General features: G+C 36.4%; 2 protein-coding genes across 5 annotated transcripts; one reads left to right on the forward strand and one right to left on the reverse strand.

Annotated features, from left to right (window-relative positions):
• The first annotated feature begins 1,297 nt into the window (after positions 1-1,297).
• LOC106618495 (DDB1- and CUL4-associated factor 8) lies at positions 1,298-5,418 on the forward strand. Of its 3 annotated transcripts, none has more exons than XM_036372155.2 (9): positions 1,298-1,570; positions 1,617-1,811; positions 2,090-2,558; positions 2,624-2,710; positions 2,769-3,731; positions 3,797-3,939; positions 4,005-4,149; positions 4,647-4,739; positions 4,804-5,418. In XM_036372155.2, exons 2-9 carry the CDS (start codon positions 1,642-1,644, stop codon positions 5,050-5,052), a joined length of 2,319 nt encoding a protein of 772 aa, XP_036228048.2. In that variant the 5' UTR covers positions 1,298-1,570; positions 1,617-1,641; the 3' UTR covers positions 5,053-5,418. The 3 variants fall into 3 exon arrangements, with proteins under 3 accessions (XP_036228048.2, XP_036228049.2, XP_014091754.2); XM_014236279.3 differs by having other exon boundaries at positions 1,299-1,570; positions 1,641-1,811; XM_036372156.2 differs by lacking the exon at positions 2,624-2,710 and having other exon boundaries at positions 1,641-1,811.
• Positions 5,282-22,651, reverse strand: Dhc62B (Dynein heavy chain at 62B). 2 transcript variants are annotated; one of them, XM_014236272.3, is made up of 14 exons: positions 20,506-22,651; positions 19,258-19,438; positions 16,517-19,183; positions 16,142-16,456; positions 15,835-16,077; positions 15,398-15,622; positions 14,826-14,990; positions 9,394-13,870; positions 9,177-9,338; positions 8,203-8,360; positions 7,388-8,133; positions 7,179-7,328; positions 6,979-7,117; positions 5,282-5,613 (listed from the first exon to the last, which is right to left on the reverse strand). In XM_014236272.3, exons 1-14 carry the CDS (start codon positions 22,563-22,565, stop codon positions 5,419-5,421), a joined length of 11,883 nt encoding a protein of 3,960 aa, XP_014091747.3. In that variant the 5' UTR covers positions 22,566-22,651; the 3' UTR covers positions 5,282-5,418. The 2 variants fall into 2 exon arrangements, with proteins under 2 accessions (XP_014091747.3, XP_036228047.2); XM_036372154.2 differs by lacking the exon at positions 5,282-5,613 and adding an exon at positions 6,762-6,921.
• Positions 22,652-23,372: the final 721 nt, after the last annotated feature.

The raw sequence follows: 23,372 nt of genomic DNA on the forward strand, positions 1-23,372 counted from the left end.
ACTCTCTGGAAGAAGCATAGAACAGAATGTTAATTGTAAATCGAAACGTAAACACTTTTGTTAATTCGTGAAATAGACTTTAATTATTAGTTTAAACTATATTTTATGCAATCAAACCAATATATTTTATATTTATAAATTCAAATATACATATATAACCTTCACAATTACTATACCGTGTAGCCATTCACTAAATTGGCATTTATGTTGTCAACAGATAAATTTGATTTTTGAAAATGAAAACAATATTTTTTAGTAATTTCACTTAAATTGTTTCACCAAAAACTTATAAATTTAGTTTATTTAACGCATTAAGAAGTGCTTACGTTTTTGGTTACAATTTACATTCTGTTCCATGCTTCTTCTTCTTAACTCAAAAGATTTACTTCTTGTGACGGCGGCATAATGTAATTTGTTTTTGTAACAATTGTCTCAGCCTAAACCGAAATAAGTAACGGTAAATTAGTGTCGTAATCTAGTATTCTATCATTTATGGAACATGTTTAGAACTACTGCGTTAACACGGGGACTCTTTTGTCGCTCATTATCGGCAAATTCTCTTTTGGTGTCGCCCTGTGCGTTCACATGATTAAAAAGAGTCCAGCAACTCGAATCGAGTTTTTCTGTCATTTCTTTTAATACAATTTTCGCAAATGTTTGTGCACATTTGATTGAACAATATGCTAAAAACCCGCTTAATAGTTTCAAAGAAATACTAAAGTCGGGAATTCCCTAATTCACCAGAATGTATTGAATACCCGTAATAATAATTTTAAGGCCAAATTTATAACAAATATATCTTTTGGGAAGTATTAAGAACCCATAATTTTTTTACTCCATATATTATTCTATTTGTTATAAAACATCCTTTAATTAGTTAAATGCTTGTTTTAAATAAATCGATAATCGATCTAAATCCTTGCGGTTAAAAAATAAATGTGAAAGTATCTTAATATTTTATGTAAACATAAAAAAGTAAAGTTACCATTTTTATTAGAATTATTTTATTATACTCGTATATTATGACATTTAATACCGCTATATGCTAATAAAAATTTGTCAAAGCGTGCGACTTATTTGGGTCCAACTGTATTAGTGTTGTAAAACCTGCCAAATTTATCTACTTTTATAAAACTATTCAAACCTTATAAACATTTTAAATTTTTACACAGACAGGTTTGTTTAGCAAGCAGTTTTTAAAAAACTACAAAATTTATTTTTTGTTAATTTATTTTTTTTTGGGTTTTCCTACACTGCACAATTACGACGACGCTCAATATTTGTAATATCGGCGCGACTCTCTTAATTAAGAGTTCGACTAATTTGGTTGCGAACATTAAAAGTTTTTACTGGATCATAATTTGTTAAATTGTTATATCGATATGAATTCCTCATAGTATTTGATATTAAAACAATAGAGACAATAATTGGGATGCGTGTCGAATCGTTTGACTTCTAAAAATTCTTCTACGCAAACGAAACTGTGCGATAAAAGAAAAATATAATAAAAATAACGCACATACTAAGTATAAGGTGCCAACGGAAGTAGCTCCGCAAACTAATGTGAAAAGTAAGAAACATAACTGTCAAGAATTTTCTTTATATTTTAAATCAAGAAAATATTTGTACTTCAATTAAAGTATGGACAATATCGAGCTATCGTCGTGTGACAAAAGGTTGTCGAATAATAAACAGATATCAGCTGAGAGCTGTTCAGATGACGACGAGGGAAAGGAAATAGCAATGGAAACTGTGGAGGAACTTCTGGAGAGTGTAATCACAGAGCTAGCCGATGATAATTATATTGAAAGGTTAGTGGAGTTCTTAAAGTATATATGCATGTAGTTTTTGTATTAAAGTGTTCTTTACCGGTTTTTGGTACCTATCTCATATTTAATTATCCGGTTAAAAACACCGGACTGTTCAGCATACGGAGAAATTTTGGGATTTAAATTAAACCCACCAAAATAATGTTCTATTTTTTTCGATTTGAAGATTTTTCATTTGTACTATAATTTAATTAACATTTGGAAAGATTACATCACCATCCAATATGCAATAAAAATTTAAAAAAAGTTTGTGTTTTTAGTGACTCCCGGTCAACACCAACGAAGACAGATAAAAGCAGTAGTGACAGCGGCGTTTGTGTCAACATGGAGGAGCAATCAACTACCAATAATATGGACATAAATCCAGATATAGATATGAATTCTACCGATGTAAACAGTGCTGACAACCTGTATACGTCTCCTAATTATTCAGGAAACAATTTAGTACTTAGCTCTACCTTCAATGAGGAATCCGCAACTCAAGTTCACGATGACCAAAAATCGAAAACATCATTAAAATGTAATGTTGAAAAAGAAACGGAAGAACTAATAGTTAGCAAAACTATAGAGGTAAAACAACTTTGTAGTAGCGATGATATAATTGAATTACCCGCTTGGCCACGTCATACACGCCGTGGTGCTCGTAACTACCGACAAAGTACCCACGATGAAGAAGAGGAAGCTGAAGGGGAAGGAGTCACTGTTAACGCAACTGAGGAAGAGCAAATGGTAGGCTTCTATTAAAAAACCAACTAACAATAATAAATTTGTTTATAAACAATGCACACCCTTAGCCGTTGCTGTCGGAATCAACAACTCAATCCACAAATGCAGAAGCTGTTAATAATATTGACACATCAATGCCTAGCGAAGCTGAAAATGTGAGTTACACTTATATAAACACAATTTACTGTAATATTACTATGACATTACTTTCAGTCGCCTGCCATTTCCGACAGTGTCAATAGGATGCCGTATATAAGCAGTAGTCCAATTTTCAGCGACGACGATGACGATATTGATGAAGACGATGACGACGATAATGATGATTATAATGACGACGATGACGATGACGACGAGGACGACACTGATGATGATGACGATGATGATGATGAAGCTAACTCAACTGAGCATGCTAGTAATTTGGCTGAAATTATGAATAAACCTAAACCCACATATACCTGGTGTTTGACGTATGAGCTAATGCGTCGTGAACATGGACTGAGTAGCGATGGCCGCAGATCTTTGAGTGGTGGATTATCTCCAGGTTTCAATGCACGTTTTTACGCAGCTCGCCACGTTATCGAACGTATGAAAATATCCCATTGCCTAACAAAGCATAGTGGTTGCGTAAATTGCTTAAATTTTAATATCAACGGCGACTTACTCTGCTCTGGTTCAGATGACACACGCATAATAGTATGGAATTGGGCGCAAAAGAAGCCTAAATGCGTTTTTAAATCTGGACATACTGAGAATATATTTCAAACGAAATTTATCAATAGTGCAGGTGTTCTAGATATTGTATCCGCTGGTCGTGATGGTCAAGTACGACGTTCAATTCTACCGTCATCTGGAGGAAAACCACAAACATCATTGCTATATCGTCATAATGACTCCGTGCATAAACTTGTGATGAGCCCAAATAACCCCTATGAAATTATAAGTGCCGGCGAGGATGCCCATATCCGTCTTAAAGATTTGCGTAGCGACGAGAGCTCAACTATCCTTTGTAAAGTGCAGAGCAGCAGAAAGAAACGCAAAATACGGCTTTTCAGCATTGCTCATCACCCCCACGCTCCGGAAGTATGCGTATGCGGCTGTGATAACTTCGTTCGTGTCTTCGATAAGCGCAATATGACCAAACCAGTGCATCAAATGTGTCCCGAACATTTAGTTAAAGTAAATGTTTGCTCAATACGAATTGAATATTTGACAGTTTATATGTGTTAAATATTGACTTTCAGAATGCTTTGCCTCAAGTTACTTGCGCGGTCTACAACAATACGGGTAGTGAGGTGCTCGCCTCTTACAGCGATGATTTCATCTACTTATTCAATAATAACAAGTACAAAACAGGCGAATATCTACATCGTTACCGTGGTCATTCGTAAGCTCAAATATTCTATAAATATCCATATAGAATACAAATTATTCAATTCAAATTACCAACAGCAATCACAAAACTATTAAAGGGGTAAACTTTTTCGGACCCAATTCAGAGTACGTCATCAGTGGAAGTGATTGTGGTAATATATTTTTCTGGGATAAAAATACGGAAGCTATCTTAAATTTTATGCCTGGCGATACCATGGGTGTGGTGAGTAGAGTCTTTTGACTCAAAAATTTTGTAGTCAAAGCGTTATAAGCATCTATCGATCAATATGTACGTAATCTAAAAGAAATTCAGAAAGAATCCTTAAATGGATGAAATCACGGCGATACCTTCCTTAGTATGATATAAAGTTTTGCCAAAACCTGAAAGTGTTCCTTCGTCTTTGTTCCTTGCAAGTTGCAAGAGTATGAAATGTTCGGGTACACTCGAATTTAGCCTTCCTTACTTGTTATATATTTTAGTCTCGTATTTGGGAATAAATTTGTAGTCTTTTATTAGGGATTTAAATTTATTTTTAATTAACATTTTCGAGATTACAAATTAAAAAAAAAATTCATTCAAATATAATAAAATTATTTTTTTAATGCATTAGAAACATTTGTGTTTAGATTTAAATGTGAATTTGGGTGATATTTCGTACTAATGTCGATTTACCAAACTATAAAATTTATTTTACTCTTATTATTTTTATACACTTTTAGGTAAATTGCTTAGAGCCACATCCATCAATTCCGGTACTGGCTACATCTGGGCTAGACAGCAGCATAAAAATATGGACACCAAGTAGTGATGTGGTAATTAATCTTAACATTTAAAATTTATTTATTGTTAATAATTTCGACACAATTTTTCTCACAGTATCCTCCTGATTTGTCTAAACTCGAAACATGTGTTAAACGGAACCTCAGACATTCTGTATTGGGCGATGCCAACAGGCTTAATGACGGTGAATTCCACAACTTTATACACCAATTTCTTAGTCATCCTCCTCGTCGTGGTACGTATCCGTCAGTTGAGGATGAACAAAATAGCAGCAGCAGTAGCGAAGGTGATAGTGATGGCTTCGATTGTCCGCAAATGGAAGGTATACAATGCCAAACACAATAAACATGAATTCTAACATCAATTAAATATATTTACGAAAATTGGCAGAATAGCTAACACATTCTTTATGTTTTCTGCTAGAATTTCTCTTTCTTTCTTTTTAAATTGTTGCCAATCATTTTACACCTTCTGTTGTAATATATATATATATTGTATATATATTTGCACGATGATATAAAGCGTCAAAGAGTTTATTGCTCGTTAGATCAAATTAGAATTATCGTGCCAAAAATTGTTTGTTATCAAAATATACATATATATTTCGTGTAATGTTTGAATTAAATATTGAAACCATTGAATACAAAAAATATTAATAAAAAATATGCTTATACGCATGAAGAATAAAAAATATAACTAAAAAAATAATAACTAATCTGTTTTTTGGCATAGTAAAGCGGCGCTGCGTTTAACCCAATGCGACGCTTTTACTTTCGTTTTCAATAATATCGGGATCACATAATTTGTCGAGTGACCGGTAGTTGAGAGTACACCTTTCCGTTCTGATGTTTTATATAAAGGACATTTGTAGCGAGTTCCTTCTAAAAGTTTTAAAATCTCCACGGGCTACGAAAATAAAAATTTATTAATCATATTATGAGCTTATCCATTATTAAGAGAAAATAATTATATTGGAGTGATCCAAAATCAGCCAAATAAAAACTCGTCGTACAGTCATGCATATGTAAGTTACAGTTATAATAATAAACGAAATTCATTCGAAGGTAGAAAAAAACAAACAAAAAAAATGTTAACTTCGAATACCCTTTACAAATAAATCAAGTTTTCATACAAACACTTGTTTTGATCGTTCAGTTTATATGGTAGCTATATGCTAAAATTCACGATACGACCGGACAAAGTATTGAACATTTTTTTTTATTACAAATGTATAATCTACTAAAGATCCAGTAAATTCTTCACAATGGTTGCAAGCATTTTTTGCTCCAATGGTTTCTTTGAATTTTTTTCTACCATAGAACCATAGAAACTTTTCCTCAGTTGTCTTTCGACATTTTACAAAAAAACCGGACAAAAAATTAAACAAATAATAAATCAAAACTATTTTTTAACATATTTCTTTCAATATGGATTACGATCTAAATATCAAAATAAATATTGAACGTGTTCTGTTTCTAGCGACGGGTTTTACTATTTGCCGGTTATCTTGGTCCTTTATTGTATCATTTAATAATAATTTGCCTTTCATGTGTATATGTATGTATATAAAAAGTTTCCGTTATTTAAATAATAATTCCTCTGATTTAAAGCAGCAAATATATTTTGCAGAGGAGCGTAGACTTATGGCGGGTAGTGTATATGTATATTATAGGGTTTGTGACGTTTCCTTCTGGGTGTCACAAACTTCGTGACAACTTAATAGACTACCCTGATCAGAGTATGAAAAGAGTGATCCACTAATATCACAATAATGAGAGTTGAGCAAAACAAAGTAAGTACAGTAAAACCCGCTTAGGTACCGAATTCGCTTAAATAACTGACATTTTTGGGCTTAGTATTCGCATCGAAGAACTTAGCGAGGTCTTTTAAGTACCCAACCCGCCTAGCAGCTCAAAAGTCTGGAATTTTTAGTGATTTCTACTGTACTCATTCATCTTCTTCTAAAGAGGAAACTTTTATCGTGTATTGGAAATTGAAAACAAAATCTATAGCAATCTAACGCTCAAAACAGAAATTAACATATGAATTGCATTCTTTGTTTTATCCATCAAATCCTTGAAAACAAGGTCTAGATTCAGAGGTTTACTCCTCGATTTCGATAAAAACAAAGCAGTTTTTTAGCATAAAAAAGGAGAACGGTTCATCGGCTATCATCTCAACACCAACCCGATAACATACAATCTTATAAATAATCTATTTAATCAAATCTTTTCAGCAAAGTTTTGTATGTTTGTCTCCACAACTACTTACTTTGAAATATATAGCAGGCACCGTGTAAATTAGTATTTTCGGCAGTTGTTCGTCTATGATGTTCTCTTTCAAGTTCCAGCGAGCGCCTTCAAGAAAGAGTCCGTTTATGTAAACGCCGTCCACAGGTGCAGATTTCATGCTAGCAATTATAAATATATTTTATTAGACCTATTGGACCTAATGTATACATATGTCTATACCTATCCTCATATAAAACCTCAAAGTCAAATGTTAAAGTATCGATTGGAATTTTGTATTTTCGAGCAAAGTTCTGCATGGCTCCGGTTAGAAAGGCTTGTGTGAAGAAAAAGCCTGACAACCAAAAAGTAGACGGCTTTCCATGCGCATACCTATAGAAATTAATATTATATAAAGAAGCTGTCTTTAAATGAGGACTACTGATGCCAACCAGTGCTGCAACCAATCGAGCCGTCTATATAAATCTTGAATGTAGGAGCTCAATGTTTTTAGACTTGGATATGACTTTGACAGCCATTTAGCGGGTATGCGATTTAATTTAATGGCATTCAAAACATTCTCTAAATCAGGGGTCATTACAACGATTCCTTTTATAGCCATATCAAGATCACGACAAGAGGAACGTATCTCTTTTTGCAACTTCAAAAAACGTTCCATTTCCTGTACCAACACAGTGTTCATAGATTCATTGTAATTAACTGGATACTTAGTTTTGGCGTGATCAATATCCATATCGGCTGGCATTGTTTTGACTATATGGCCAACGGTATGTAATAAAGTTTCGTCCAGACTCTGGATACCGGCTCCAGTCGAAGCCATTTCGCTCCCAACAATCGCAATCATAGAGTCAAGCAGTGTTTTGGTAGTTTGTAGATCTCGTGTAATACCTGAGTTGCCGTGTAGACCGTAAACTTCTGGTGCAGCTAATGACGGATAATTTTCATCAACATAACGTAATATTTCACGGTGTTCCGTTTTGCGCGGCAAAATGAAACGATCATCGGTTGCGAATCGATATCGATTATCATTAACAGCATCTGGGTTTAGATAATCCGCAAGTATTGTGACAATAGCTCGACGATCCCAGTAGTCTGTGACGCGACCACCATAATTACACTCGGCCGTCAAATAAGATAGGGCATCATAAGGTACATGATCGTACTGATTAAGTAACATCTACAAGAAAAAATTATTGAAGCCATAAATCAAACTAACATTTCCTGAATTCAATTCGGATTTACTTACATTTAATTGCAACACCGATATTTGAAGATCAGATTCATTGAAGCCATAAGCGATATTCCAACCTAAAGGTCCATATTTGCGGCGCTCTTGTACGACTGCATGGAAAAAACAAATGCCGAAGAGCAGACGAGTAAAAGCTCGGTCTTGTTTGGCGCATCCTTCGAATGAAAATAAAGAAAACATCAAATACGTAAAGGTAAAGCTTCTAAAGGTTAAATGAAACGTAATTAAACTTCTTTATGTAATATTCTTTTCGGACTGAGGGGATTAATCCACTACTAGAGTAAAACTTAAACCTCGAATGTTCATACATAAATATGTTAAGGCTCTTTCTTTGTTGAAAGATATACATACATATATCTTAGTCATCAAAGATTGTTTTACCTTATTTCCAAAATTAATAACTATACACTTGCAACATGTTGCTACAGAGTATAATAGTTTTGTTTATCTAGCGGTTATTTGTATATCCTAAAACTAATCGAGATAGAGTGGGTGAAATAGGACAACAGTCACGCTTATTTATCTTAGATAAATTTTACCTCTTTGGTTGTATCTTTTATTTTGCATATATGTTATCTCATTTGAAGATGATTTTAATATAACTTTATCTGAATGAACTAAAATATAGCAATAAAACTAACTAAGTATATGACCTAACATATAACTTAATAAAATACCAAATTTGATTGTATTCCCCACACGATTTCATCTAAGAATTAGTGTTCAATTCTTTCACAACACTTTTTAAAATAAAGTTTTGCCAACACCTGAAGGTATTTTTTCGTCTTTGATCATTGCAAGTTGCAAGAGGTTGAAATGTTCGGTTACACCCGAACTTAGCCCTTCCTTGCTTATTTTTAATCTAAGAAATATAAACTGTGAAATAGTTGAAAGTAGCAATATCTCAATACACACGATCGAGGTCCTGGCATATTTCCTTAGTCACTATCTACAAAAAATATCTAATTTACCCAAATAGAAGGTCGGATCGTTGATTGGTTCAGAGTTGTATGACCGCATGATATTCTCCTTGAGGCCGGTAGGTGGTTCATTAGTCATTTTAACTCCATTTTGCAGTAAGGCTACCGGAAATCTTGGCGTAGGGTAACTTGTGAGCCACAACCGGAAGCTAGCTGCAGTGATGATCGGTTCAAATAGTAGATATGTAGTATACAGGAGATTACTTACGTGAAGTGTTAAAGGTATCCATATTTTCCCAGACGTATTCCAATGTTGGCATCCATGAAGCAGCTAAATGACAGTTTTGCAAGCAAACCCAGTAACCCAAATCTTGTGCATCCTTTATAAGCCCCAGAGCAATAGGACCCTGACCTTGACCTAGTGAAATACTTTGGAAAGTGTCCATAAAGCCTGCTTTCTCAGCATATGCTAGCAGTGAACCAAGTGGATCGGCACCAGGTGATAGTATAAATATGAGGGGCGTCAATGCATTTGACTCTTTGTATGACATGCCAATGTCGAACTCTGGCGGTGTCACAAATTGTGTACCCATCTCTGCAGCAATAAAATTGCGAATGGCTATAAATACCTTATCTGGGCGTAGCGCTTTCAATACAAGTATCTTTTCGAATCGTGATAATTTTTCATTCCAAAGTGATGGTATTGTCTGGTTTTCAGGCTCAATATGATCGTAGATACGCTTCCAATCATGTAAACCTTTAGCAAAGCTAGCTGTAAAACCACGTAATTCGGGCAGATCCTCTAAACGTACGATATTCATCCATATTATATCCGTAATCCATGAGGGATCGGGATTGGGTGCGATTCTCTCAGTTTCTTTAGCATCCGTGAGTAAATGTGATAGTTGTACCATTTTTAGTTGGCCGGTACCCAACAAGATTCGGCATGTCAAAATGAAAGAAAACAGTAACTTATCCTTCTCAAATATCGAACGGCAAACATTATTGTACAGATTTCTCGTTACGCCATCTACCAAGAACTTAATGCGACGTGGTAGGTCTTTAGATTTATTTGCAGATTCAATGGAATACTCATAGAGATTTATATACCAATTTAGCGAAAATTGATACATCGGATCTATGTTAGGCAAATCGGTGATTGAATAGTAAAGCACGGAAGAATGCACAGCAACAGGTTTATAATTCAATCTAAATGCTTCAATTTTCATTTCGGTCTCACGTGACGCAGCCTGCTTCGCAACGATATCCAATGAAAGCTCCTTAGACTCGTTTAGAATTTGTATGGCGCTCTCATTTTCTAAAATATCACCCTCGGCTGCGGATAGAGTTTTTAGAATCATATTTTCAGCATCTCGCAGAGCCGCTTTATTTTTAGCTGCTTCATTTATCAACATCATGCGCAGTTCTTGTAAATCAGGTCGTTCTTTGGCAACCACAATGCTCAATAGTTGATCCTCTAGAGCGTTCTGTGTTAGCGCGAAGTTTATAATAGTTACTTTATTGAATGTTTCTGGCAGGAAATGTGGATTCCTTAAGTTACATGTCATGTAGAGTCGAAAGTTATCATGTAGTGGAACTATATTATCACCTAAGCTTATAAAGTTCTGTCCGCCCTGCTTGAAAGTTTTGCGCATCAGTATTGGATCCAGAGGGACTTCCAATTCTTCAAGTACATTTTCTATAATGACTGGAGAGCCATATTCCATACACTCGGCAATAACTTTCATATAATTAGCTTGATTGAATTTGACGCTGCTTAAACGATTTTTTCTTTCCATATTTTTAATCCAACTATTTGCCTGACCCTGCGGATCTATAAATAAACTATAGCGACTAGAACTATCGGCTATGATTGCATTTTCAGTGGAAAATACATCTTTTGGCAGACCATTAATATTCCAATTCTGTATGGTGATTTCCAAACCGAGTGTTGTGGTGATATTATATTCCTTCGATGTCGGTATACCAGCCTGCACACAACGTTTAAACCAGTCCAATGTGCATTGTGATCTATAGAAGAGGTTCACGGCAGACAGATATGCAATGATACCACATGAGAGAAGAATATCTCCGGGTAAATGATCGTATATGCTTTGTAAATTTTCAGCTGCTTGAGTCCAGCGGGACTTTTCGCCGCCTAAACCGTCAATGAGGGCTGTAGCTCGCTCTAATTTGCTTTGGCAAAAGTCTGCTTCATCTTGAGTACGCTTCATTTCCGCATTGGCTTTATCCAATTCTTCATTGAGTTTTGCTACCTTAGCTTCTAATGCCGCTGCTAGCTCTCGTTTTTCTGTTAAAAATTTCATTGTGTCTGAGTATTCTTTTTCGGCAGCAGCTAATTTTGCCTTTTTGGGCGCGACCACCTTCGCTACATTGTCATACAGATCCATTGCTATTATCCATTTGCAGAGACCTTCGGCAGCGCTAGATGCTTTAGCAACGATTCGCGGTTGGAAGTCTTTATTCGGTATGAACTCTTTGCGTATGCGTGCCATAATTTCCGGTTTTATATTATCCTTGTCAAAGTCTTTAAGCTGTTGTAGAAAATTCATCTCCCCCAATATACGTTTACTAGGCCCCCAATAGTCGTTCACCATTTTTCCCGTACTCGGATCAGGTATTCTTTCAGCCGGTACTCCCTTAATAACACATACCGCAGCCATAACCAATTTAATTACGGGTGGTGGATTTTTCATTGACTTGACCAATGTAATATCAGCGGGTTTCAAAGTGTTCAACGCTTGTATGGCTTCCTCAAGTACGGGTATAGCTTGTGCTAAATCTTTTTCACATTCATCTTTAAGTGCTTGCGCGGCTTCGGCCTGCACTGCAGCTACAACTTCGTCCTTTTTAACTTGCTCTGCAGCCGCACTAGCAGCTATAGTTTCTTTATTGATTTCAATTAACATTTGTCGTGACTTTTCAGCAAGTGCCACCAGTTGGGGTTGTAAGGCATTCAACTCTTTCTGCATAAGAGCAATGGCTGCGGCGGCATTCGCTAATGTGTCCAATCCACCAATGTAGCGCATTTTAGCCTCCATAATTTCTGTTTGTTTGCGTCCAATCAATGTTTGAAACGATTTGATTAGCTCAAGAAAAGATGCATTTGTCTGGTAAATATGTCGTCCTGTAAGATTGCAGAATTCTCGGCACACCTTAGCCGCACTTATATGAAAATACTGGCAAATTTGAACAATGGAATCTTTAATACTAGTCGAGGGCACCTTAACGTCTTCCAAAGATATTTTTGCAATCATAGTTAGAGCTTCTTCTGGCCAACTCTGATACCAGTCAATTGTGCAGCAGTTTACCAGTGATGGATATAGGCGTACACGTGTACGCAGCGCATCTCCGATCGGGGAAAGACATAGTACAATATGTAACTTTTGTTTACAACGATTAACAAAGAAAGAAAATACTTGTAACGGCGAAATGTCTATATTTCGGTTACCACCCTGAGCTGCCAAGCGCACTAATTCCAATACCTCTTGCTTCTCATCAATTGCATACACATTGGGCACTTCACCCTGATTCAATAAACAGTCAATGTCTTGTAGGAACAACTCCATTTTAATTTGATTCTCAGTCATAAGAAATACCGTGTGTTTGTTTAAGCCACCAGATTCCTTCATTATGCCTTTTATGTCATCATGCCAGTCATTTGGTCCGTAGTTTTTGGTGATCTCTGGTTGAAAGAATGATGTTTGAACCATATTCGCTGCTAATTTGGTAAGTGATTGTCTGCCTGATCCTCCCATACCTATCAAAAGAGCGCTAGCACCATTAATGGCAATAATACGACAAATACGATTCAGATGCTCTAACGCAAATGTAAACAGTGTAATATCCATCTTGGAACGTCGCGTAGAATTATAGTCCTCTAAACTAGCCGACGCGAATTTGAAGAACACCTCCATTGACGGTAGTTCTTCGTAACGTCTTTCATCAGGTATATTGTCCTCATCCATGTAAGCACCGAAGAATATACGATGAGCGCCCTCGATTGTGAATGTCATTTCGCCACCTACATTTGTGCAGTAGTTCTCAAAGACCGATTCCAATTTCTCTCTAAAATTATTCTTTACACAGTCGTTTAACTTCTGAAACATCCACTGGCGATCCGACTCATCGACCAGACGATCGTAAAACACCCGCATCGCTTCATGATACCACAGTCGTGGGAACATCTTTTTGTCATTAGCCGATTCCTTTTTAAACAAAGCACAAGCGGAGACGACACGCGCTATATCACGTAAGTTGAAAATGTAGTGTGATTTTGCCGGTGTTGCTCGCAATTCAGCCTGTACACTTTTATACATTTCTTGTGTGGCACTAACGATTTGGTTTGTGGGAAGGAAAACATCATTACCATGACCGGACCGTTTGAAACCGTTCATCAGTACATTCACAAATATACGATTCATAGTATCATCGCCGAATGTATTGATTGAAAAAACATTAAAATGGTTGAGAAAACGAGCATACACATCCTGCCGGCTACCGCCAGGCAAACCACATGCGGTTATAACCAAAAGATCGTTTATGAAAATCTTCGAGGTATCTTTCAAATCATATACATGACCATAATCGAAGTATTGTCGTAGTAATTCTAAGGGAGGTTGTGCGCCATATATCTCTTTCACCGGCATATTCATATCGTCAACGAAAAGTACAGTTTTCATGCCCTTTGGTGGACCGTAAATACCGCGTTTCCACTTGACGAGCTGAGGTTAAACAGTAAATTTGTAAATTAATTAGACAAAATCATTGGTTCCTATAAATGCATAAGAATTTAAAGAAAAATGCATCTTACAGCAAAGAACATTACGGTATTTTATAGTTTTTTATTATTAGTGGTAACATTTGCAACGGAATGGAATGCAGCTTAGATAAGGGCGGTTGTACTAGTGGTACAATTTAAAGCAATTACCGCTCTTGTGAATTAGCCCACAGTGTATGAATTTCACCTGATAAAATATGTTAGAAGTAAAAAGGATAGTTAAAGAGTGAGTAAAGCATTTTCAAGAAGCAAAATAGCAACCGTTATTGTTTAGCCTTACAACTACTAGATGTTTTTCACTATTTCCTTTAGATTAGCTGGTGGTGAACGTTTAATTAGTACTTTATTTCGGAGAAAATCTTCTTGCGTTCTATGTTGTGTCAAAAATGTGTAACTAGACTTGGCACATAAGCACTTTAATAAAGCTTCTTCTCGATTTTAACTCAACTCCTAAAGGTTTGAATTCATAAGTCCTCACAATGCAAGTTGAGTCAGTTGCTCCTGATACTGATACTAATTTCATTCAAACTCAATTCAGTTATAACACTATTTCGGTTTTATAAGCCTTAAACGTTGGCAATGAAGCTTTAAGTAAAAATTGAGTAATATCTAAGTAATGGATTCAACATACTTTTATATATTATATAATATTTTGCAGCTAAAGCTTCCAATATTTCTTACGAATTTTGAATAATAATAAAAACAACAGCCCTACTTTATGACATTTTCAGATAAACATTACCAATTCTCTGAATATAAATGAAATAGGCTAAGCCCATCCACAAAACATGGTTTTTGAGTAGAAATCTCAACACCGATAGTTAGTATCTAGAAATGAGCAAACTTGGAAAATTTTCAAGAAATAAAAACGGATCTTCTAAGTGCTGCACATAACAAACCTTGGAGATAAGAAGTTCTTGAGTTTGATTTGCTGTTATCATAACAGTAAATGTTATAAATGCCGATTCGATGGTGTCTCGATCAATTTTATTCATAAGATAATTTTGAATGTATGCGCTTTTGCCAGTTCCAGTAGGTCCCACAAGCAGCATCTTCCGTTTGTTCTAAAAAAGTTATTTTGTTAAAATTTATCAAATGATGATCGAATATAAACAACTCTTTATGTTATTAAGATTATTTTTAATCATTATGAATATGTTATATCTCCGAAAAGTACTTTATTATCTTGAGGACCTTATATAATAAAGGATAAATATATATTTCTAAGAAATTGCTTTTGATGCGAGAGAATGTTAACCTACAAGCACTTCATTTGATTAGCTTAGCTTCTCGATTTTATATATCCTTTATAGTTTAAAATATTCGAAAATATAATATTTTTATAAGCAATGTTCTAAAATGTTCTTTCACTATACTTTTTTTCAATATTAAATGGATTTTTCTACAGTTATTGTTTCTGAGGGACACAACTTTGAATGAGTTATTTTAAAACCTAGTGTTAGTTACTCACTTTAATATGCATTTCGAGCAGATGTATATATCTAGCTGTATCTAAAGTTGGCACTTGTACGCCCATGGAATTTTCTTCTACATCCATACGCTTCGACAATTCTGTCCACGACTTCCACGCCCCACGCTGTTTGAACACATATACATAATCAACAATCAACCCTTCCACGGGCACAGAAATCTCCAATTTGCCAATACCGTCTGGTATTTCCTCGCCCAGCCACATCTTCATAAGTTTGAAAAGAGGGAAAGAAATTTTATTGTATTACATCACCATCGAAACAAGTACAATTAATAAGGAAAAGTCTTTGCCAAGTTGTCCAATGTATTATAGTTTGGGAACAGACTAGCTCTGCATCTCAGATTGAAGCCATAAATGGCTTCATAAGTTCTTAATCAATATATATAATATTTCTTAGTTTGGCACGTGATACTTACACCTTTTAGAAAGGCATCAAACTTCTCTCTAGATCCTGTGTCCAGTACACCCGCTATGCCCCAAACGAATGAATAAAGGATGGATGCTTGCACATAAATCTGCATGTGCCTCTGATATTCATCGGGGTTCTCGACAACCGCGTCATCTAACAACATTTCGATAATATCAAATGTTGTGGTCAAGCAATTGAATTCGCCCGGTTTTATGTGCTCCTTACAATTTTTGCGTATAAATGATTGACACTATGTCAAAGGGGAAAGTATTAAATATATCACTGATAGAAAGACAAATATGAAATTATAGTACCGGTTCCAGCAACCACTTAAAAAATGCCATTATGTAATCTTTAATTTCATCATCTGCCCAAATTGGATTACATTTTTTCAGCCAACAATTTGCAAAGGAACGCCAACCCAATGAAGCAGTCTCCATATATATCATGCCGCAACGGGACACTGTAGCTGGTGATGCCTGAGCTAGATCCATTACTTCGAAAATCATAGACATTTCATTGCTCATAGTTATAACTTCGCCGGAATTGAGGCACAACTTTTTGTTATCGTCCAATACTGTATTCATATTTTCTATCCAAACTGCATCTACAGGACCATCAAAGATAACCTAAAAGTATTAAATGTTAAATATAACATAAAAATGTCATTTGCAGAGATAGACATGTACCCATTTCCTGTCTGGCGTGGGTGTCATAGCAAACTCGCGAAATATTTTGGCTATTATACCGTCATTCCATTCATACGAGACGGGATCGAATGAGCCGTATAGCTGATTCATTGTTATCGATTTTGGGTTCATTATACCCATTTGCACATGCTGAAAGTAAGAACTTTTGCTTGGCGCTTTGATTTTAAGGGCGGAAAGTACTTTTGAGAGTACTTGAAGTGTTTTACTTTTACCAGCTAGTGGCTCTCCAACCAACATAAAGCCATGTCGTACAATAATCATTTCATAAGTTTGTATTACTTTAATGAGAAAACTTTCAGTCGGTTCTAGTATAATTTCATTACAAATTCTTTTGAATTCGGTCTCTATCAAGGAATAATCGGTTTCAGGCAACACTACACCCGGGAATATATCCGAAATGATACCCTCGAAAAGTGGTATGTCGAAAGACATAAATTTTGGTAGATTAACATCAAGCAGTGAACGTAACAATAATATGTCCTCCACTTCATTTGGGAATTTCTTCTTCAGATTACCACACGCTGATAGTACAGTCTTGACGGCGCGCATGCCATAATCGTAATGGTTTTGCATAGACAATTGTTCCGAGCATAACCGATAAGTGGTGACGATTTTCACCGACAACTTTCGCGCATCTACAAAACCGTAGGAGTACAATGATATTTCGCCAATCATTGCATAGTCGGGCACCATCATTGCAACCGAACGGAAGAGTACTTTAAGGTTATCGGGTAACTCAGAGCGACCTGCGTAGCCGGGGTTCATGGTTATACAGACATAACAAGCTGGGTTTAGTGTTAATTCTGTACCCTCGAAATTAAACTTTACAGCTTTGGCGCGCACCGCTTGTATGATAAGTAAAATCTGTTGAGCGACCACTGAAAGCACCTCCAACTCAATGCGATTGAATTCATCGAAACAAGCCCATGCACCACAAGAGGCGAGTCCTTTGAAAAACTTTCCCATTGCTTTGTAGTCCAAACCATCGGAACAATTGAATACTTTGCATTGAACGGCCAGTGCTTTGGCTAAATCTTTAGTCGTTTCGGTTTTTCCTGTGCCAGCTGGCCCTTCTGGCGCACCATTTAGATGAAGCTGATAGGCGCCAACCAAAGTGCGATAACAACGATCAGTTAATGGAGTAATTACTAAACGATCTGAGTTTCCTAAATACTCATTAGCATACGGCACGGTTGCATTTATAATACGCACAAGACTGTCACCATTCTCCCAATAATAACGTAATTGAGCCATCCATTGAAAATCGAACTCACTGCTAATCTTCATGCGTATCAGATCTTCGACAACATCCTTTGCATGTACATCAATTACAATTAGCGACTTGATAGCTATACGATTTAGATTATTTATATGTGTGGATCGTATTAAAGCTACAATATCATTCAAATCTCTGTTAAGACTGCCGAAAAAATCAGTCATAGCAATTTGGTTTAGCCCAGACCGACGTAAATTCATATGCACCATGGATGCCCAGTACACCTGCGAAATACATAGTACGACCATTTGCGGCCAATGTAAGACCCAATCGAAGCGTTGTACAGTTGGATAGTGACCATAGGATCGATCCATCTCATTGCGCACAGCTTTCAACATCTCTGCTTCAACACCAACCAACCACTTTTCCACACTGCCACCAGCGGCAGCGGTTGACACTTGCTCCACAAAATTAATCTTTTCTTGATCACTACTTATCATTGCAAGCACATTCTTTTCGGAATCGAATTCGAGAAGATTTATTCCTTCGAAACATTTGCTTAAATGCGGTTGCACACGGAGGGGATCTTTGGTTTCGGATAATATTTCAAGCATTTCGTCATTGGACAAAAAGAAGAAACGCGGAAAGTACAATCGTTTCTTTTCCAAATAATTACTCACACCAGTAGTGATGTCGTCGAGAAGTTCATTTGCCTTTATCAGTGATTCGAGTAGTCCAGCTTGTGGTGCAGTTTCCATTACAAGTGGTTGACGCAGCACCATAGCCATATTGCGCGTAAATGTCTGCTCTACAACTTGAAAGAGACGACCTTCTTCCGGCATTTGCGCCACGATATCTTTAGAGGAGAATATCGGCAGCAGGTATAAGAAATTCGACTGAACCTTACCCCACTGGTCGAGAGTAGCATTTACACGCATTATTTTATCGTACCACGCCAACACTTCATCCTCACACGGCTTCATAAAAGCTGATCCACGCATGGTAAGAGTTTTCAAAATATGATCATCCAATAGTGCCTGAATGTCGTCCAAATTCGAAAGTATCATAACGCCTGTGTCTTTATATGGACCGGTGGGAAAGAATCGTGAATCCCATTCTCGTATCATTGCGTGCAAGTTATTCTGGAGTTGTAGTTCTTTATTAGCACCCACACTGATAATCTCAAATTGATCTAACTTAGTGTCAAGATTCATATCAATTATCTTCTTAAGGGTTATACCGGCATCAGGTGTTATATCGAATCCGGCGATCTCTGACATTTCCTTCCAATGTCGTTTACGCAATGCCGGATTGCACATTATATTAACAATAAAAACGCCCGTGGTGAAGTCTTTTATAGTTTTAATCATTTTTGTGCAGAGCCGAATAGGTACGGGATGTTTTTCAGGATCGGGGTCTTCAGTTTGTCCCTTTAAATATACAAGTATGCAAATAGGTTTAGTTATGCATTTAATAATTGCGATGTCTATGATATTTTACCCACCCGAAACATGCATATTGGAGTTTCAATTTGGTCTTGCCTAATTTTCACGCGATAATATTTTTGATTTTTCTGAAACTCTTTTAAAAAGTTATCAGTTGTTTCTTCAACAAATTTCGGTTCCAGGTACTCAAAAGGTCCGTACATCCAGACATTCAAGTAACGCATCCATTCAATGCAAGATCTTAAATAAAACATGAGAACATACAATAGGTACAAAAAATTTAATGATACGTTAATTGGCTTAGAGACAAACCTACATCATACCGGGGCTAAGCAAAGGTATTTTTTCCATTTTTAAAATCATAATGACATATATTATTTAAGAAATTTAATACTGATCGACATACACAGAAAATAGAATAACATTTTTGGGTGCTAGAGGAAATTCTGAACCAATTACATTATGAAACAACACTAAACGAAGATCGTTAATACTGTATTCGGATCTTAGGCAAATTATAGCAAACTACTAATTACTTTTCCCACGTACAGTGGATGTGGTGGCTGCCGGAAACCGTCTGCATATATACTGGGTTTCGGGTCACAAGGGCATTCCGGGAAAGAAAATAGCGGATGAGATGGCCAAAAGCCTCATTCGCCTGACTACGGAGCCTGTACCGGAAACACAGGCCACAACTTACTGGCAACAGATCTGAGCCGTATGGACATTATTTACGATGATACTTGTAGAAAGTGAAAGTATACTTAAGAGAGACACTAGAACACCTCCTCTGCTTTTATCCGCCTTGTTTAAAACTCGACTTAGATATCTAGAAGCTTCGCAGTTCAAAGGACTAGATGAAGTATCAGATATAGATATCAAGTCTCTATTAAACTACGCAAAACACGTTGACGTTCTGTATGACGTAAACTTCAGCTCGTATTAAACTGAACTTCCATCTGTCATTACAAAGGATCTTTTGGTATATGTATGCGTTATGGACAATGTACGAGTATTTGTATAGTTGAGTTACATGGTGAGACTCAAAATGGCATAATCTGAATAACAGTCGTGTTGAGAGTGAGTGAGCGTACATCGCGAACTGGCCCATTTGTTTCGGTGTTTACAATCCACCTTCAATGTGGGTTTTTTATGAAAATATTTTAAGATCTCTCAACTTTTACTTTAATTTTTTAGCTACACTGTCGGACGGACAGACTGATGATATGATGCATTTAAAATTAATTTGATTACTTTCATGTGTTCAAAAGAACCGTTAGATGAACAAACTTAGTATTTATACATACTTCATTAGTTCTGCAAATGGAATAATGAAACCCTTCATAACTTCCAATTTGGGATATGATGTTTGCGCCATCTTAAAGAGTTTCTCTTCCTTATTAATCCATGCAACATAGTCATCGAATGTCTTCAGTTGACCCATGAAATTTCTTAATAGTATATAGTTATGCCGAAACTGTTCTGGTTCACTCATATCGTCAATAATGGCCAAATTTGGTAACATAGCATCAATATCCTCATTAAGTTTCCTAATGACATCCTGCAGATGCTCCTCAAAAAGAAATTTGTAATGCTCTTGCTGTGAAGCATTGTAATCACAAATTTCATTGATGTCTTGTAGCCAATTAATGGTGCGTATGGTAAGATCGAAATGGTATGGTGACATTTCGGTCAATTCAACGAGATTCGTGCCAACTTGAAGACAATATTGTATACGATCTCTTAATGCGAATATCAGTTCCTTTTTCACACTTATCATGTACTCAGCGCTCGCGAGTAATTCTTCAGTTGATCTTGGTATCGTTAATGCTTTCGTTTTAATGTCTTCGAATGCAGCACAGATTTCCTCTTCGGCTTTTATATGCTCCTTAACCATTTGTTCAGTTATGCGGGCAATCAAATCGTCAGCAATTCGTCTTAGTGCCACAAATGCGGCTTTATTGCAGACTACGCACATTTCGAAATAATCGTTTTCCGGTTCCCCTTGTAACATTCGTATAAACTCGAAGTAAGTCTCAATACGCTTGAAGTACTCATCAAACTCACGGGACTCCCTCAAGAACTCGTCAAGATCACGCCGCACATCTTCCGCATAAAGATTGTAATATTTCTTTTTATAGCCAATAATATAGTCCTTTATAGGCGCATATGTACGTCTCAATACATTTCTCAATTTAGCTTTATATTCATTAAGCCAATAATCGTTCATGGATATACGCAAATAATCGGCCGCGTTATTAACCAGTGTTGAATCGATTTGTGGCTCTAAGGGCTCTATACCAGTTGCCACCTGTGCTGTCGCGTCGACGAGGTGCACATACATCTCGTAAATTGTTTCCAAACTCGGATCTAGTTCTATAGTGTTCTCATCTTCCTGATAAATCATATTAATTTTAAGCGTAGGAATTTTGCGCTCCAAGCCGCCAACACGCAAGAACTCATCCAGTGTATTTATTTTTAGCATATTTATTTGTCTATTCATAAGCGCCTCCAAGCATTTAAACATATGCGCCTTGAGCCAAGTAGGCATTATGCGTCGGCGGAATTGACGACGTATAAGTGAGACCATTTTCGGGTACCATGACCAGCGTAAAAAGTTACTTACATCTCCTAAATGGTTTTCCACATATTTTACAAAGGTCTTGTAAAATAACGCTTCGCGACCGCCAAGTCCCATTGTCGCTTGTACATGACTCGAACCGAGGGTTATTGGATCCAAAACCACCATTGTTTTTGGAAACTCCAATTCGGAGGTATTTAAAATCATACGCACCTGTGGGTACACAATAAGTAACTTTTTGCTGATCTTACGTTTATTTTCAAGAAATTTCGGATAATTCGCTGTGCGTCCAGGTAACTTGAAGTGAAAATCTTTGATTGGCAGTACAAATTGTGCCGGATCCTCATCGGCAAACTCCGGATGAACCAGTATGCAATTCATGCTGTAAATCTTCATTAGACGATCAAATTCCTCGTGTACATCTTTCATATAGTTGTCGACCAACTCGGGATATTTCGATTTTAAACGGGTTGGTGCGTAACTGAGAATTTTCTTTTCTGTTTTTCGTAACATTTTTGGCACTTCTATTTTACGTACTTCCCGACGCAAATTATCAATGTAATCGTTTTCAGGTAGTAGACGCATATCCGGTTCAGGTGGCAACGGTTTACGGCATAAATTGACTTTCTCGAGGGCGGCGCGGTATTTGAGAAAACGTGAATGTCGCTGGCGCTGGACATCAGCAAGTCGGAATTTAAGTAATGGATTTTGCATGTATCCTTCATTGTCATATCTCTTAAGGTCCGAGGGTGGTTGATACATCCGCTCCAGTTTTTTCGTAAACATTTTGTTTAAAGCTCTGAATTCGATGTTAATGTGTTGAAATCAAGTGAAAAAATGAAAAAATTCTTGAAGCAAACGATCCAGTATTTTCATATTGATAGACGTTGTTGGGTTCGAAAGTTTGCTTAGAAACGATAAACGAACGCATGCCAGTAGATGTACATCGATTTTGTTGCCAGGAAAGCTACAGAGTGGCCGCAAAGAAATATTAACTTTTCATTAAATGTTTATAAACATTTTGTTAGCTTTTAATACAAACAGATCTCCGTCACGTTTCTTAACGATTTATGTGGTTGTTGCTTTAGCGGTGATTTAAAATCGATTCGAAAAGTTAAATTAGTTATCAAGGTCATTTGACGATACTTTCCGTTAAATGTAACGCTTTGTTTCGACGATATGGAACCATAAAGATATACATATACGGGGTAGTTTGTGTCACGCGGCGTCTTTTGCATGATGAACATAAAGGGTGAATGGATCAATCAAATTTGGTACCATAATAACTTATTTTAAAGATCATAGACTTACTTAGTTTTATTACTGTTTTTTACTTCCCGTCAGCGAAAATTATACTTAAATCATCCTCAAATGATACTTGTATATACCATAAACTCAACCGAAGAGGTTAAATTAAATATGTAAGTATGTATATTGAGTTGCTGTGAAAAACGTCAACCAAAGGATCGAAATTCATTATATTCGGGATATGAGGTTTAGACCATGAGGTTTTTCATGCATACTTGAGAACCTATATTCAAGCAATTTTATAAATATGAACATATATATACACTAGGTGCCCTCCGCTGCGCT

This window comes from Bactrocera oleae, chromosome 6, assembly GCF_042242935.1.
Source record: "Bactrocera oleae isolate idBacOlea1 chromosome 6, idBacOlea1, whole genome shotgun sequence".
NCBI classification, from domain to species: domain Eukaryota; kingdom Metazoa; phylum Arthropoda; class Insecta; order Diptera; family Tephritidae; genus Bactrocera; species Bactrocera oleae.

Excerpts from the sequence above, each read along its gene's own strand:
- LOC106618495 (XM_036372155.2), top strand. The coding sequence starts at position 1,642 with ATGGACAATATCGAGCTATCGTCGTGTGACAAAAGGTTGTCGAATAAT. Across the intron at positions 3,940-4,004 it reads CATCGTTACCGTGGTCATTC|CAATCACAAAACTATTAAAG; the intron begins GTAAGCTCAAAT and ends AATTACCAACAG. Across the intron at positions 4,740-4,803 it reads GGACACCAAGTAGTGATGTG|TATCCTCCTGATTTGTCTAA; the intron begins GTAATTAATCTT and ends TTTTTCTCACAG.
- Dhc62B (XM_014236272.3), bottom strand. The coding sequence starts at position 22,565 with ATGTTTACGAAAAAACTGGAGCGGATGTATCAACCACCCTCGGACCTT. Across the intron at positions 9,339-9,393 it reads GGATACCTTTAACACTTCAC|CTAGCTTCCGGTTGTGGCTC; the intron begins GTAAGTAATCTC and ends TCATCACTGCAG. Across the intron at positions 7,118-7,178 it reads GAGGTTTTATATGAGGATAG|CATGAAATCTGCACCTGTGG; the intron begins GTATAGACATAT and ends TATAATTGCTAG.